This window comes from Alligator sinensis, unplaced genomic scaffold, assembly GCF_000455745.1.
Source record: "Alligator sinensis unplaced genomic scaffold, ASM45574v1 scaffold85_1, whole genome shotgun sequence".
NCBI classification, from domain to species: domain Eukaryota; kingdom Metazoa; phylum Chordata; order Crocodylia; family Alligatoridae; genus Alligator; species Alligator sinensis.
This window is the reverse complement of record NW_005841891.1, coordinates 1,739,886-1,753,679: the sequence shown is the minus strand read 5'-3', so window position 1 is coordinate 1,753,679 and position 13,794 is coordinate 1,739,886. Positions and strand designations below refer to the sequence as shown.

The window sequence follows — 13,794 nt, the reverse complement described above, 5'->3', positions numbered from 1 at the left end:
GAAAATGGGGACCACGTTGGCCCTTTTCCAGTCCTCCGGGACTTGGCCCGTGCGCCACGAGCTTTCAAATATTCCTGCCAGTGGCTCTGCAATGATGTCGGCCAGTGCCTTCAGCACCCTCGGATGGGGCTCATCCGGGCCTGCCGACTTAAAGGCATCCAGTTCTTCCAAATGACTCTGCACCATCTCAGGGTCTACGCATGGTAGTCTGGCGCCTTGCTGCTGCCTCTCTACAACCCCAGTGAGAGACTTGTCGTGCCCCTCTCTTAGGAACACTGAGGCAAAGAACTCGTTGAGGAGTTCAGCCTTGTCCCCTCTGTCTGTCACCAATTGTTTCTGCCCATTTAGCAGGGGTCCTATTCCTCCCTGGGCCTTCCTTTTACTCCCAATATATCTAAAAAACAATTTCTTGTTGTCTTTTACTTGGGTTGCCATCCTCAGCTCCATGGTAGCTTTGGCCCGTCTAACTGCCTTCCTACAAGCACGAGCAGAGGAGGTATATTCATCTTTGGTGATCTCTCCCTGTTTCCACTTTTTATGTGCTCCCCTTTTGTCCCTTAGGCTGCCCTGGTTTTCTCTGGTCAGCCAGGGAAGCCTCCTGGCCCCTTTCCCCCTTTTGCCTCGCTCGGGGATCGTCTTGCTTTGTGCCCGAAGGATCATTTCCTTAAGGCACAGCCACCCTTCTTGGGCTCCCATCGCTTCAAAACTCCTACTCTGCAGTGCGCCCTTGACTAATCGCCTGAGTTCATTGAAATCAGCTTTCCTAAAGTCTAGCACTTTCACCCTACTAGTTACCTTACCCACTCGACGTCTTATGGTGAATTCTATTATTAGGTGGTCACTGTCCCCCAGATGGCTATCAATCTGTAGGTCCCCAACCATGTCATCCCCCGTTGCCAATACCAGATCCAGTAAGGCATTCCTCCTAGTGGGACCGTGTACCTCCTGTGTCAGGTGGAGGGACTGTAGACAGGTCCATGACTACTGCCTCTTTAGCTTTTATGGTCTCCGAGAGTTGCCTCAGGAGCCCCGAATCCCTTTCTTCCCCTTGATGTGGGGGTCTGTAGCAGACCCCTACCACCAAATCCCTTTCTCCTTGGAAAATGGAACGATCTGGGTAATCTATAGGCCTGTCAGCCTGACTACAATACTGGGCAAAATAATGGAATGACAGTGCATAGTCAATTATACCAATCATCACAAATTCATAAGTTTGGTTATAAAAAAAAAAAAAAAAAAAGTTGTGTGTAATCCATTTAGACTTCTGTAGGGCCTAGTCTTGGTACTACATGGTATTTTGATTAAGAAACAAGAATGATGAACAGTCACCCTGGCACACCCTTAAAAACTGGCTGATCACTGGGCACATCTACACGTGCATTTACTCCAGCCTAAATTTACTCTGGTGTAAGCTATTCTGGTAAGCATTTTTGAGCAGGTATCTATACATGCGAGAATTAGGGAGCAGATCTGCACCTAGTTTCCTGCAGCCCTGCAAGGGGCCTCTGCCACCACCAGGGAGAGCGCTAGGCTCCAGCTGCAGCTGCCAGCACCTGGCAGTCATGTTGAAAAGTCAGCCCCACTCTGCTTTCTAGCCAGCCCCTTCCTTGCCCAGGGGCAGTGTGCCAAGCGCAGGGACAGCATGTGGCAGCTCTCTCCTTGGCTGCTTTGCCTCCCTGCGCTATGGCTGCTCCAGCCCCTGCCCCTGGCAGTGATGACCAATGCCCTGGGCTTCTGCTAGCTGCTGCGCTAGCCCTGGTGGTTCACCACGCTGACTGCACCTGGCCCACAACTATCTCACCTTATCCTGCTCCCCCACACCCAGCGACTGCCTGCTTGGCTACCAGCCACCGTTCCAGGGCTGCCGCCACTGCTGCTCAGCTGCCATCAGCAGGGACACCAATGAGGGGCTTCATGATGCCAGCTCCAGGACCACTGTTGCCCTCCTGGGTCTCCAGCCCTGCCACCTCTGGGCCCGTCGGACCAGCTAGGACTAGTGGTGGGATGTTGTCCAGCGCACCTGGGATGACGGCAGTGACTGGATGGCTTCCGTATGACCTGGGCCACCTTCCAGGACCTGCTCCAGCAGCTCTGGCCCCACCAGGAGCAGCAGCACACTGGCATGCACCAGGCCTTCCCTGCAGACACCTGGCTGGCCCTCACCATGCTGAAGCTGGCCACGCCTGCCAGCCTCCGGTACATCAGACTGGAGTGTTTAGCATGGGCAAGGCCACCTCTGGGGAAGCCAAGCTGGAGGTGTTCAGTACCTTCCAGGATGTGCTAGGGGACGTCCTGGCAATGGTGGCAGGATTTTGTGCCCTGGGATTCCCCCAGTGTATTGAGGTCCTGAATGGGATCCACATCCTTGTCACCTGCCTGCCCCATGGAGACCACCTCTACTACAGCTGCAGGGGATTTCACTCCATGGGCTTGCAGGCCATTGTGGACCACTACAGCACATTCACCCCCATGAGCACCAGCTGGGTGTGCAGCGCCCATGATGTCTGCGTGCTTCACAACTCTGACCTGCTGGGACTTGTAGAGAGTGGCTGCTTCATGCCAGAGGTGCTGGACCTGGGCACCATCATGGTCCCACCCTGCTCATTGGGGACCCTTCCTACCCACTCCTGCCCTGGCTGATGTGGCCCTACACTGGCCACCAGGACCCCTGCCAGGCCCACTTTAACCAGTGTCTTGACCAGACCCACACCCTGTTGGAGTGTGCCTTTGGCTGCCTCAAGGGACACCTTGAGCACACCCTCACTGCCCAACTCAAGGTTTCTGAGGACAACCTCCTATGGGTCATAATGGCATCCTGCATGCTGCCAGGGGAGCTGTTTTGTGAGGCCTGAGTGGAAGAGGCACAGCGTGTGGAGGATGCCTGGCGGTGGGAGCACCATCTGTGGTGGCAGCGACAGCAGCAGGCCCCCCGAGAGCCGTGCACCTGCCAGTGGCGACCAGGGCACTGGGTGTAGGAGGCTGTGGCCAACCACCTCCTCCTGCACTCCCTGCTCTAGCCCACCTGCCTTGTTGCCCATGGGCCTCCTACCCCGCTACCCACCCCCAGCACCATGCTCGCTGCACACACGTCAGAAGGGCAAGTCTTTATTTCCCTCACTTCACACAGACCCCTTCCCCCTCCCTCCCCAACACAGAGAGCCCCACTCCCCTTCCCACCACAACAAACAGAGACTCTCCACCACCCAACTCGCCCACCAACAATAAAAAACCCTCTTCCCTGCACAAACTATTTACAAAGTGCTTGTTGTGGTGTCCCGGAGTTGGGGGGAAGGCGGGGGGCTGTGGGGTGGAGGCACCTAGCGGGCAGAGCCTGGGGGCAGGCAGCCAGCATGCTGGTCTCTGGCTTTCCCCTGTGGGTCCGGATGCCACAGCAAGTGGGGCAGGGCGCTTGCCCAGGAGTGATGGTGGCCAGTGCTCCTCTGGTGCAGCCAGTTCCCGCTCTGGCTGGAGGAGTCCAGGGCCAGCAGGGCCAGCGTGCGGTCCTGGCGACATTCTCCCCCCCAGTGCAGAGCTTACCACGTGGCCGGGGCTGGCGTGGCTGGTGGCTCAGTGTGGTCCTCCCTCTTAGTGATGGCATGTGGCTGCGCTTGGTGTCCTCAGCCCATGGATGTAGTACTTCTGCCTCACCCCGCAGTGCCACGAGGTCACTAGTCTCCTCTTGGGTTCAGTTTGGGCCCCATGTGGAGGTCATGGGTGTGTGGACATGTGTGGGCACAGGCCTGGGCGAGGAAGAGGATGCCATGCTGGATCCTGTGCTGGCTTTCTGGGGCCCTGCACAGCTGTCCCTGTGTTGCTGGCTCTGGGCAGCTGCCTGCAGCACCCAGTGCAGAGCCACAGCAAGGGACTGGCAGCCATGTGGCAGAGGCAATGCCCTGTAGCACCTGCAGGTGCAGGGCATGCTGCTGGGGTGTGCTGCAGGCAGGTGGCACTGGCCCTGCTGGCCAGAAGCTTCCTGCAGGTGGCCCTAGAGGGATGATGGGCCTGACCAGAGGCTGCAGCAGCCTGCAGCACCCTTCAGCACCCAGCTGGCGTCTGCCAACAGCACAGTGCCAGCACAGGGCCAGGCAACAGCGCTGGGGTGCTGGCAGGCAGGCACAGGTAGCCTTTGGCCTGCCCAGGTGGACACACAGGACCTGCAGTGCCATCAGGCTTCCTGGTGAGTGTGCCCTGTGGCTCAAAATGTCTAAAGGTATTTATAGCCTGCAGACAGGAGCTGCCATAGAGGCAGCCCTGCCCTGAGCCAGGAAAGGCTTCTAACCTATAGCTCTGGGGCTGACCTCAGGCCAACCTCCTAGTGTCTGGGCAGATCCGGGAGCAAACTTGCTCCTGGGTTGTATCTACATGTGTGTTACTGCGCATTAATTAATCCCGCTTAAATTTGCTACTTGCATTTGCAAATAGCAAATTTAAGTGGGATTAAGGGTTTTTACTGCCCAGTAAGCATGTGCACATGTAGATGTGTGCGCTTACTATGCTGTAAACTACACTAATGCACAGTAACACATCTCATGTAGACATGCCCACTAGGTCTCAATGTAACAGGAAATGCACAATGTATCCATTGGGGTCCTACAGCAATTGAATCATGACCATATTCCATTTAATATTTTTCCAGTGACCTAAAAGAAAACAAAATGATTACTCCTAAAATTTCCAGAGGACTCAGACTGGGGGAGTGGCACATGATGAAGAGGACAGGTCAAGAAGGAACAGCAGCCTGTAATGACTGGTAAGCTGGGTACAACAAACAACGTATTGTAGTGGGCTCCCAGCCTTGAGGGGCCCCATACTAGTACTACTTTTAGGGAGAGGCTTGCCAAACAGGATGCATATAGGGAGACACACTTCTTGCCACCAGCTAAGGAGAATGGGAGTGTCTAAACAGATGCTTAAAACTCCTGTTGAGGACCTCTGGAAAGAGGAAAGCTGCCTTGCTTAGACCTCCTCTGGTTGTGTATAATTTGGAATGTAGTTGTTAACCAGTGTGATGATAAGCGTACAGTCAGAGATTTTGCTGCCTTGTGTTACTTTGCCTCTACCAGGAAAAAAAAGGCCTCTGAAAATAAACCTGAAACCACAGACAAGGTTTCTGCTTCTAAACTAGGACTCCTGCTGAGTTTGGTCCAACTGCAATGACCCAGTCCCTACGTTATGCAGTAGGACATGACGATCTGAGGGTTGACTGGGTAGTCTCCCAAATACACTGGTGCGGGGCTGGTGTTTCTCTGTCTTCTCTGACATCTTTTTGCACCGTGTCCTTCTATTGCCTGTCGCTTCCTTATCCTTCACCACGTACCTCCTCCTTCTTGCCTTTCTTCCTGTCAGCGTTCTCATCTGCTTGTACTTTCTCCCTCTTTTCTATACTCCGCTTTGCTTGAGTGCTGAAAGCCTAGACTTCAAGGCCTTTTTTCACTCAGTCTAACTTTATCTTGACAGGGGAGGAAAAGGCCTGAGTAGCTGACACAAAGCTAAAAAAACCAAACAAAATCCTCAGCGAAGTAATTCAGCAGATTTGTGCGGTCTCATAAATAAGTCAGACCATCACATGACTTCCTAAAAATAACACCCGCAACAAGGGTTTCAGTAGAGATATGGCTGACCTAGTTTGCATGTTCCCCATACACAAGGAACAAGAGGGTGAGGAAAACCCATTTGTCTGATAGGTGGCTTGAGTCTGGTGAACCAGAACTGAATTTAGAAGTGTCTCATGAGCTCTTGGTATCATTGGTGCCTTGTTGGGTGTTTCAGCAAAGCTGAGAAGTAGGTGAATCTTGATCATAAGACAGCTGAGAATAATTAGTTTCTATCTGAACAGGGCTGTACATGTGTTGAAACAGGCCCTGGTCCTGAAAGACCCTGAGTCTAGATGGACCCTTGTGCGGTGAAGTCAATGAGGCCCTGCAAAGGCAGGCAGCTCCTCACCTAGATTCAGCTGCAGGATCTAACCTGCTGTCATAGATGGGGCAAGAAAGTCCTGTTCAATGGGAAAGAACATTTCCAGTCTAAGAAAGAAATCTTACACCATTGCACTTAAAAAAAGGAGAGTTGTGAGCATTAGGAAAGAATGTAGGCTATGAAGAATGAGAATAGAAGATCTTTGCTATTCTCTGGTGCCTGTCTGCCACTTCAGGAGTTCAAAGAGTATGATTGGTTATTAGTAAATGACTATTGCATCTATATTATGGGAGGGTAAACTGAGGCACAAAGCATGATTTGCCCAAGGCTGCAGGATGAAGCAATGGCAGAAGCAGGAAGAGACCCCAGGAATCTCAGCTTTTACCAATCTAACCCTTGAGAGAGAATACCATATTTACTCATGTACCACATGCACCTTTCCCCAAAACTGGGGGGAGAGGGTCTTAAGTAGGGAAGCTGATTTTCTGCCCAGAATTACAGCAGTGGTGTTTTTATTCAGGCAGTGCTGAAGGAGTTAATTGACTTCAATGGGTCATTGGAATCTGCTTGATTCCTGCTAATTGCTCTTTACTAAACAGCCTTCCTAATGGCCTTGATGTTCCAGTAATCAGGCTATCCCTTTTAAGCCAGTTATGTTTAAGAATTGCCAATATGGCTACTTCTGATCTTTTCTCTTTTTTTTCTACTCATGTTTCACAGCTCTGCAGGCTGTTTTTAGTGCTTTTCAAAATCCTAGATCTGGCCATGGAGTCCAGCCTTCAGCTGCAGATACAAAGCAGTTGGCAGAGCAGCCAAGAGCTGCTGATAGTTCAGCTGTGAAAGAGTTAAGACTGCAGCTTTTGCCTGAGTAGGAACAGGAAGGGTGAGCAAGCTGAACTTCAGGTTCTGTCCCTGCTGGATGTGGCCATAAATCTGGAAAAATTATTTTTTCCTCAGACTGCCTTCCTAAAGTGCATGTCTTATTTGGGGGCCTGTACTTTGTGAGAAATATGGTACAATATGGACAAAGTTTTTTCAACCTATACTTATCCAAGGAGGTCTAAGAAGGCACAGGACTGATTAGCTGCTAAATCTGCTTAGTGGATAGAAACTTAGGAATGCAGTTCTCTTCAGATTTAAGAGATAGCTAATGCATTGAGGATGGCATTTCATATGGCTATTTGAAAATCTGTTTTGTTGCTAATGGACACTGTTACTTTGTTTTAAGAACACAGCTCCATTTTCTTTCTGCAATGAAAAGCTATCAGGAAAATGCTCGAATTCCTGACTTTCTGAACATGCTCAACTGCCGGGAAACATTCTCATTCAGGCAGAGTATCTAGGTCAGCTGTTCATAAGAATAGATCAAGTATTCATTGAACAAAATTTACAAGCCTTGGGCAAAATTTGAGGTGTTTTGTTTTGTTCATTATGATCTCCAAAATTTGGCATCTAATTTGTGGAGTACTGCTCTTGCCTAAATCTATCCAGCTGACAGAAAGCACTGCAGACTCAATGCACCACAACAGAAAATCAATAATATAAAATATTAATTGTGATTTGTACAGGTGTAGCCCAGAGAGAACACTCATTTTTGAGCAAGGAAACACTGTAAGTGTGGACAAGGAAGTCTAATGCATTTGACTATGCATTTGATGTGTGTAGTTTCTAAAGGGATTCAATTTCACCTCTGATTTTGCTTCATGTGTATATGGCATCTAAGTACCTAACCATGCATGCAAATGAGGTAGATAGTCATCTACATTCTGCCTTCAGCTGCACTGACTAATTGCAGTGGCAATTGTTTTGGGGCACAGAATGGAGATGGGTTTTAAAAATCAAGCCCTGTATACAACCTCCTCCTCCTTTTTTTCTCCTCAACAATACAAACATAAATGCTCATCACAACTTATCAGCTTCACAGAACTAGTCATGCCAGGGTAGCTTTGTGATGTCATATGTTTTGTATCATATTAGATTTCAGCTTGGTCTTCCTCAACTGTTTGCTCATGATGACCCTGCAGACTCTGAAATGGTATCACAGAAAATGTTAAAGTGCTTTATCTCAGATGCTTTTCTAAAATGAAAATGATAGTTGACTGCAGACACGAAGAGCCTGATTCTCCACTGCTTTGTCCATTACCTTTCCATCTATGCCAGACCAAAGTCAGTGTGAGACCTGGCCTCCTAAAGTATTTACACCAGGTTCAAGGCAGTGAAGAATCAGCCCAGTGGTGTCAGATATCCACAAATTTGGCAAGGCTTTCATTTTACTGGTATGGGGCAGGTATTTGAATTTATAAGCCTATATCTATGTGTACCACTTACCAGTTCTCTGGCATGTGCCCACAAAAATGGGACAATAGACACACAGGAAGCCTCCTTGAGAGTGTAGCCAATATTTGGCTTCATGAAAATTCACATGGAAACAACCCAAAAATTAAAACAAGAGCTCCATACAACTATGTTATTCTATCTTATGTTTATTACTGGTATAATAGAAAGCTGTTTTGCATTTTGTGTGCTTTTCAGAATATATTGAACCTGGCACTAGCTGTCTTTGTAGATGGTAAATACATGAATACAAGCGTGGGTTCCTCTGTTTCAAAGCAATTAAACATGTATAAAGTTAAGAACAGTGTTCCCTTTGAATCCAGTAAGAATATTCCTGAATATAGTTCCTCTGCTCTACCTGGTTTAGGGTGCTAGTCCTCCTGCTTTACCTGTTTTAGGGTGCCTTTGGGGCTTTTTAGGCAATATGCCAGGTAGTTGTGCAGCCGGGATGATTATGCAGTTCTAGGAATAGGCAAGGCAAGGACTTGTACAGGATGGCTTAAATAGGGATGATCTTGCCTTGAGCAGGGGTTGGACTACTAGATGATCTCCTGAAGTCCCTGCCAACCCTACTTTTCTGTGATTATATGATTAAACAAGTGATTATGTGCAGGGTTTGGATGTGGCCTTAATGCTGCTTTATTAATTGAGTTCCATCAATCTGTTATGACCTCTCACAACTCCTGGCCTTTACTGCTGGGGTTTTCAGGCCACTATAATATATGGTAATTGGGGAAAAAAACTGTCCCTGCAAAATGGAACACAATATCAGCGTTTTTTACATTTAGGACCATACAATTGGAAGAAATAATATGGGTCATTGAGTCTAATCCCCTGCGATCAAGGACAGCCATGAAAAGGTTGAGGTGGAATTAAGGTGGAAACAGGCATCACCTTTTGTTGCCTTTGTGCCACCATACAAAATTTTATGGTGGCACAAAGACCATGCAAACACATGTCCATACCTCTTGTCATGCTACAAATACTGTCTGTGACAAAGGTGGTAACAACGTGTGCCACTGTTTAGTGGCAGACCTTTGTTTATTTTATGGCATGAGAGTGTGGGCACAGTACTGTGGCAAGGATGTTTGGCGCCCAGGGCAAAGCCCACAGTGGCAGCCTGCCCTCACCCCACATGCAGATCCGGGGGGCACACCCCCATGCTTGCTTGGGAGTGCACACAGCAGTGGGAGCCACCCTTCCCCTGTCCCCATACTTCCCCAAATGATCCGCTTGTGGCTCCGTCCTGCATCCTGCCCTGGCAGGGCACAACCTGTTGGTGCCCTTTCGCTTCAGCACCTGGGGCAGTTGCCCCACTCTTGCCTGGGAGCGCACACAGCAGTGAGAGCCACCCCCCCTGCCGTTCCCACAACCCCCCAAATGATCTGCTTGTTGCTCTGTCCCATGCCCTGCCCTGGCTGGGTATTGCCCCAGGGAGGTGTTTCAGGAGCTTGAGGGGCCCAGTCCTGCACACACCAGGATTGGCCCTTCCAAGTCCTGATAGTGCCTTCCCAGCTTTCCCCACTTATTGATCTCTCTCTGGTATGCAGAAGTGGATCCTTCACGCCCCTTGTGAACATGTGGCCCATTGTTCTGAAACATCAATGGACAGGACAATGGGCGATGTGTGTTTCTCCCAGTGAAGCAGATCAGCTGTGCCAGAACACATCATGCTTCATTTGGCAGCTTCTATTTCTAGCCTCTATCGGCCTGGTAATTTACAAGTATCTTCACAGTATCCTTTTTTGGTTGTTTAAGGAGTGAGGTGTTGTTCTGTTCAGGGGAGATGCTACTATCTATCTATGGTTAATACCAGACACGGTCATTGCTGGGGCAAGCTGTAGAAGGTGCTCACCTCTCAGGAGATAGCTTGTGTTTGTTATTTATAGGGTGTTTATGAAGCTTTACTTAGAAGTAGGAAGGTAAGATCTATTTTGACATGGACAGAAATTGGATGCATGGCAAACAACAATCTCTCTCTTTCTCCTTGTCTATTGTGGCAGGCCTCCATGCTACCACATGGAGGTTGGGTTGCCCTGAGCCAACTTGCCTGCCACAGCTTATGGGAGATGTCCTTGGTTCCCTTGAATGATATGAAGATCTTCCTGCTGGCTCAGGCTCCCCTCTGGTGTCTTCTGTGGGGCTCCTCCTCCTCCTACACCCAACCCTTTCCTTTTGGGTGTACCGAAGGAATGCAGGCTGCACTTGGGCATTTGTTGCAATCTACTGGAGTGCTGCTGCATGACGTTGTGCTGCAGCCACTGGCTTTGCAGTACTGTGGTTAGAATGGAAAGGCTAACACCCAGAGGGTGGTGGTTGATGCAAGTCAATCGTCACGGTGTCCTGTGGTCAGTGGGATCCCCCAAGGCTCTGTCCTTGGACCTATTTTGTTCAACATCTTCATTAATGATGTGGACATGGGAGTCAGAAGCGGACTGGCCAAATCCGCCAATGATACCAAACTCTGGGGTAAAGCATCCACACCTGAGGATAGGAGGGTGATCCAGACTGACCTTGACAGGCTCAGTAAATGGGCGGATGAGAACCTGATGGTGTTTAACACCAAAAAATGCAAGGTTCTCCACCTTGGGAGGAAAAACCTGTAGCATCCTTATAGGCTCGGCAGTGCTACGCTGGTTAGCACTACAGATGAAAGGGACTTGGGGGTCGTGATTGACTACAAGATGAATATGAGCCTTCAATGTGCTTCTGTGGCTAATACAGTGGGCCAAAAGCTGGCTTGCATCCATGCCAGGACATCGTTCTCCCGTTATACTCAGCCTTGGTGAGGCTGCAGCTGGAGTACTGCATCCACTTTTGGGCTCCGCAATTCAAAAAGGATGTGGAGAAGCTTGAGAGGGTGCAGAGAAGAGCCACATGCATGATCAGAGGTCAGGAAAACAGACCTTACGGTGACAGGCTGAGAGCCATGGACTCTTTAGCCCGGAAAAGTGCAGGCTCAGGGGTGATCTGATGGTCACCTATAAGTTTATCGGGGTGTTCACCAGGATCTGGGGGAACGATTATTCACCAGAGCGCTCCAAGGGATGACAAGGTCAAATGGTTATAAACTCCTGCAAGACCATTTCAGACTGGACATAAGGAAGAATTTCTTCACTGTCTGAGCCCCCAAGGTCTGGAATAGCCTGCCATCGGAGGTGGTTCAAGCACCTACATTGAATGCCTTCAAGAGAAATTTGGATGCTTATCTTGCCAGGATCCTATGACCCCAGCTGACTTCCTGCCCCTGGGGCAGGGGTTGGACTCGATGATCTTCGGAGGTCCCTTCCTGCCCAAATGTCTATGAAATCTATGAAACACAATGAAAATGAATAACTAAACGTTGCTCAGCATGGGTAGGGCAGGTTTCCATTGCCCTGCGCTGAGCTGCTCACTCCCAAGCATTGGAGTTTTAGAGGGGTTTCTCCCTCTCCACCCCCTTTACTTCTCCCTCCTTTAGCGCCCTTTGTTCTCAGGTCTCTCCACTGATGTGTTTCATGCACCGGCTCTGAGTATGGGACTGCTGGTATGCCACAATGCACCCCACTGAGGTCCTTCCTTACTTAGCCCTGGTTGGCTCCTCCCCATGAGGGCCTGCCTGCATTCACATGGGCTTTGGCTGGGTGGGAGTAGCCTGGCCTGGGGGCTCCATGTGTCACTGGAACTGGACCCCATTAGTTGCTTCTCCCAGCTTGTCTCTGGCTCCAAGAGCCAGGACCAGCTTCCCCAACTTATGGCCCAGCCACAGTGTCCATGGCAGCTGTGGTAGTAGTGGCATCAGCAGCAGTGACAGCAACAGAAGAGGCATCTGTGGTAGCAGCAGTGATGTCTGTGGTGGTGGCAGCATCAGCAGTGGTGGCAGCAGTGTCTGCAGTGGCAGTGACAGTGGGCCTCCAGCGTCCTCCACCCTAGCCCCCTGCTGTGCCGTGGTCCAATCTGGGCTGGCTTGTTTGGCCTTGCAGTGGCAGCTGTGCTGCACATGGACTGACCACCTGTGCTGCAGGGATTGGGTATGTGGGGCGGGGCCCTGCCACATCTGTATCTGACTGATTGCCTCCAGCATGCTGCCTGTGTACCTCTTATCTGTATTTCTCCATTTCCTGTAAAAGTAGCAAGGGTCAGAAAAAGTTGCTGAGCAGAGCTTCCACATTGTATAACATTACTGGATGATTTTAATCTAAGCAGAATGCTTTGGAATATATGGGGGGGGAAGAGGGGGAAACATGGTGTGGCATAAATGTTTTATCACTGTTTGGGATGGCTGCCTTCCTTTGCAAGTTATGTATCTGAACCTTGTGCTTCTGAAATATTAATATCACTCCACATAATATTTTCCCTCTGCAGTATATTTTACTTGAAATTGCTTTAGAGACTTATTAAAAATCTTTTCAGACTGCTGTGCATCTCTCACCATGCAAAGCTGCTAGCCTTAGTTACTTTGAAATCAATTGTCTGGGTCTCAGAGAAGAAGAATTGCAATGAATACAAAAATGTTCTTAAATAGAGTACAGATAGTTTTTTCTCTATGTAATGTCCCAATATTTTAGGATATCTTAGGACAGTGATTCTCAACCAGGCTGCCGCAGAACCCTGGGGTGTCATGAGATACTTGTAATGGTGCTGTGGGATGCTGTGCAATATTTGCAAACACCTATACATATTTCACAACATAAATCCAGAGATTTCAAATAGAAATTAATAGTGTCCAAAACATTTTGCCCTGTTGTGGTCTTTGAGTTCTTTGTAACAAAAGAATTGCTCTGTTACTTTTTCATAGTAAAAAAAAATAAGTGAAAGTGAAGACCTGGCATTTTCTGAGGGGGTCTTGAGTCTAAAAAGGTTGAGGACCACTGTTTTAGGGCCTTCGAGGACTAGGGGCTAGACTTTCAAAGCCACCTGGCACCCACAATGAGGGCTGCATGTTCAAAAGGGTTCATGTATTGAGCTCACAGGAATGACAACCAGATTCTGTGCTTGTGTGGCACCAGGGTCAGCAGTGGCATTGGCTGCTGTTCTTGTGCTCACTTCAAATGGGTGCCCCAGGCTGGTTCCCCAGTCATCCACCCCTACTTACCTGACCACCTGAGCTCTATGGAATATCTGGTTTGGAGTCTTTCACTAAGAGTTGCTGGATACTGAGCATTTTCTGGCAATCTGGCTCTAATGTAGATGTTTCAGTGGGAGCTGAGCTCCTGTCTACAACCTGACTGCAGTTGTGGGTGCTCAGCATTGAAAATCTGTACCCAAGTTCTTCTGGGACTGGAGTTTCCCCAAACTGTTGCTGGTCCTACTGTGAGGGAAGAGACTTCACTTTTCTCAAGTTCCTGTTTCTACTTCTGCTGGCTTCTGGGATGTCTGACTAAGTTCTTTGCAGGGGCAGTTTTCAACCTTGTCTGTCCACAAAGGCTAGAAAAGGATGAATTCTGCTCTTGAGTTAATATTTAGTTGTGGACAGCTGCTAACTGACAGGTTTCTAGATATGTTGGAAATCAAATTTGTAGTTATGAGTTGCATCCTCCAGGTGGTGCCTGACAGATGTGCTTG

At 49.2% G+C, this 13,794-nt stretch overlaps 1 protein-coding gene across 1 annotated transcript in view; it reads left to right on the top strand.

The window, feature by feature from the left end:
• LOC102383519 overlaps positions 1 to 13,794 on the top strand; it is a 110,507-nt gene that overhangs the window by 19,780 nt on the left and 76,933 nt on the right. The window contains exon 3 of the mRNA XM_006018032.3: positions 4,637 to 4,750. Coding sequence (XP_006018094.1) covers positions 4,744 to 4,750 — 7 coding nt within the window. The 5' untranslated portion in view covers positions 4,637 to 4,743. The remainder of the gene's footprint in view (positions 1 to 4,636; positions 4,751 to 13,794) is intronic.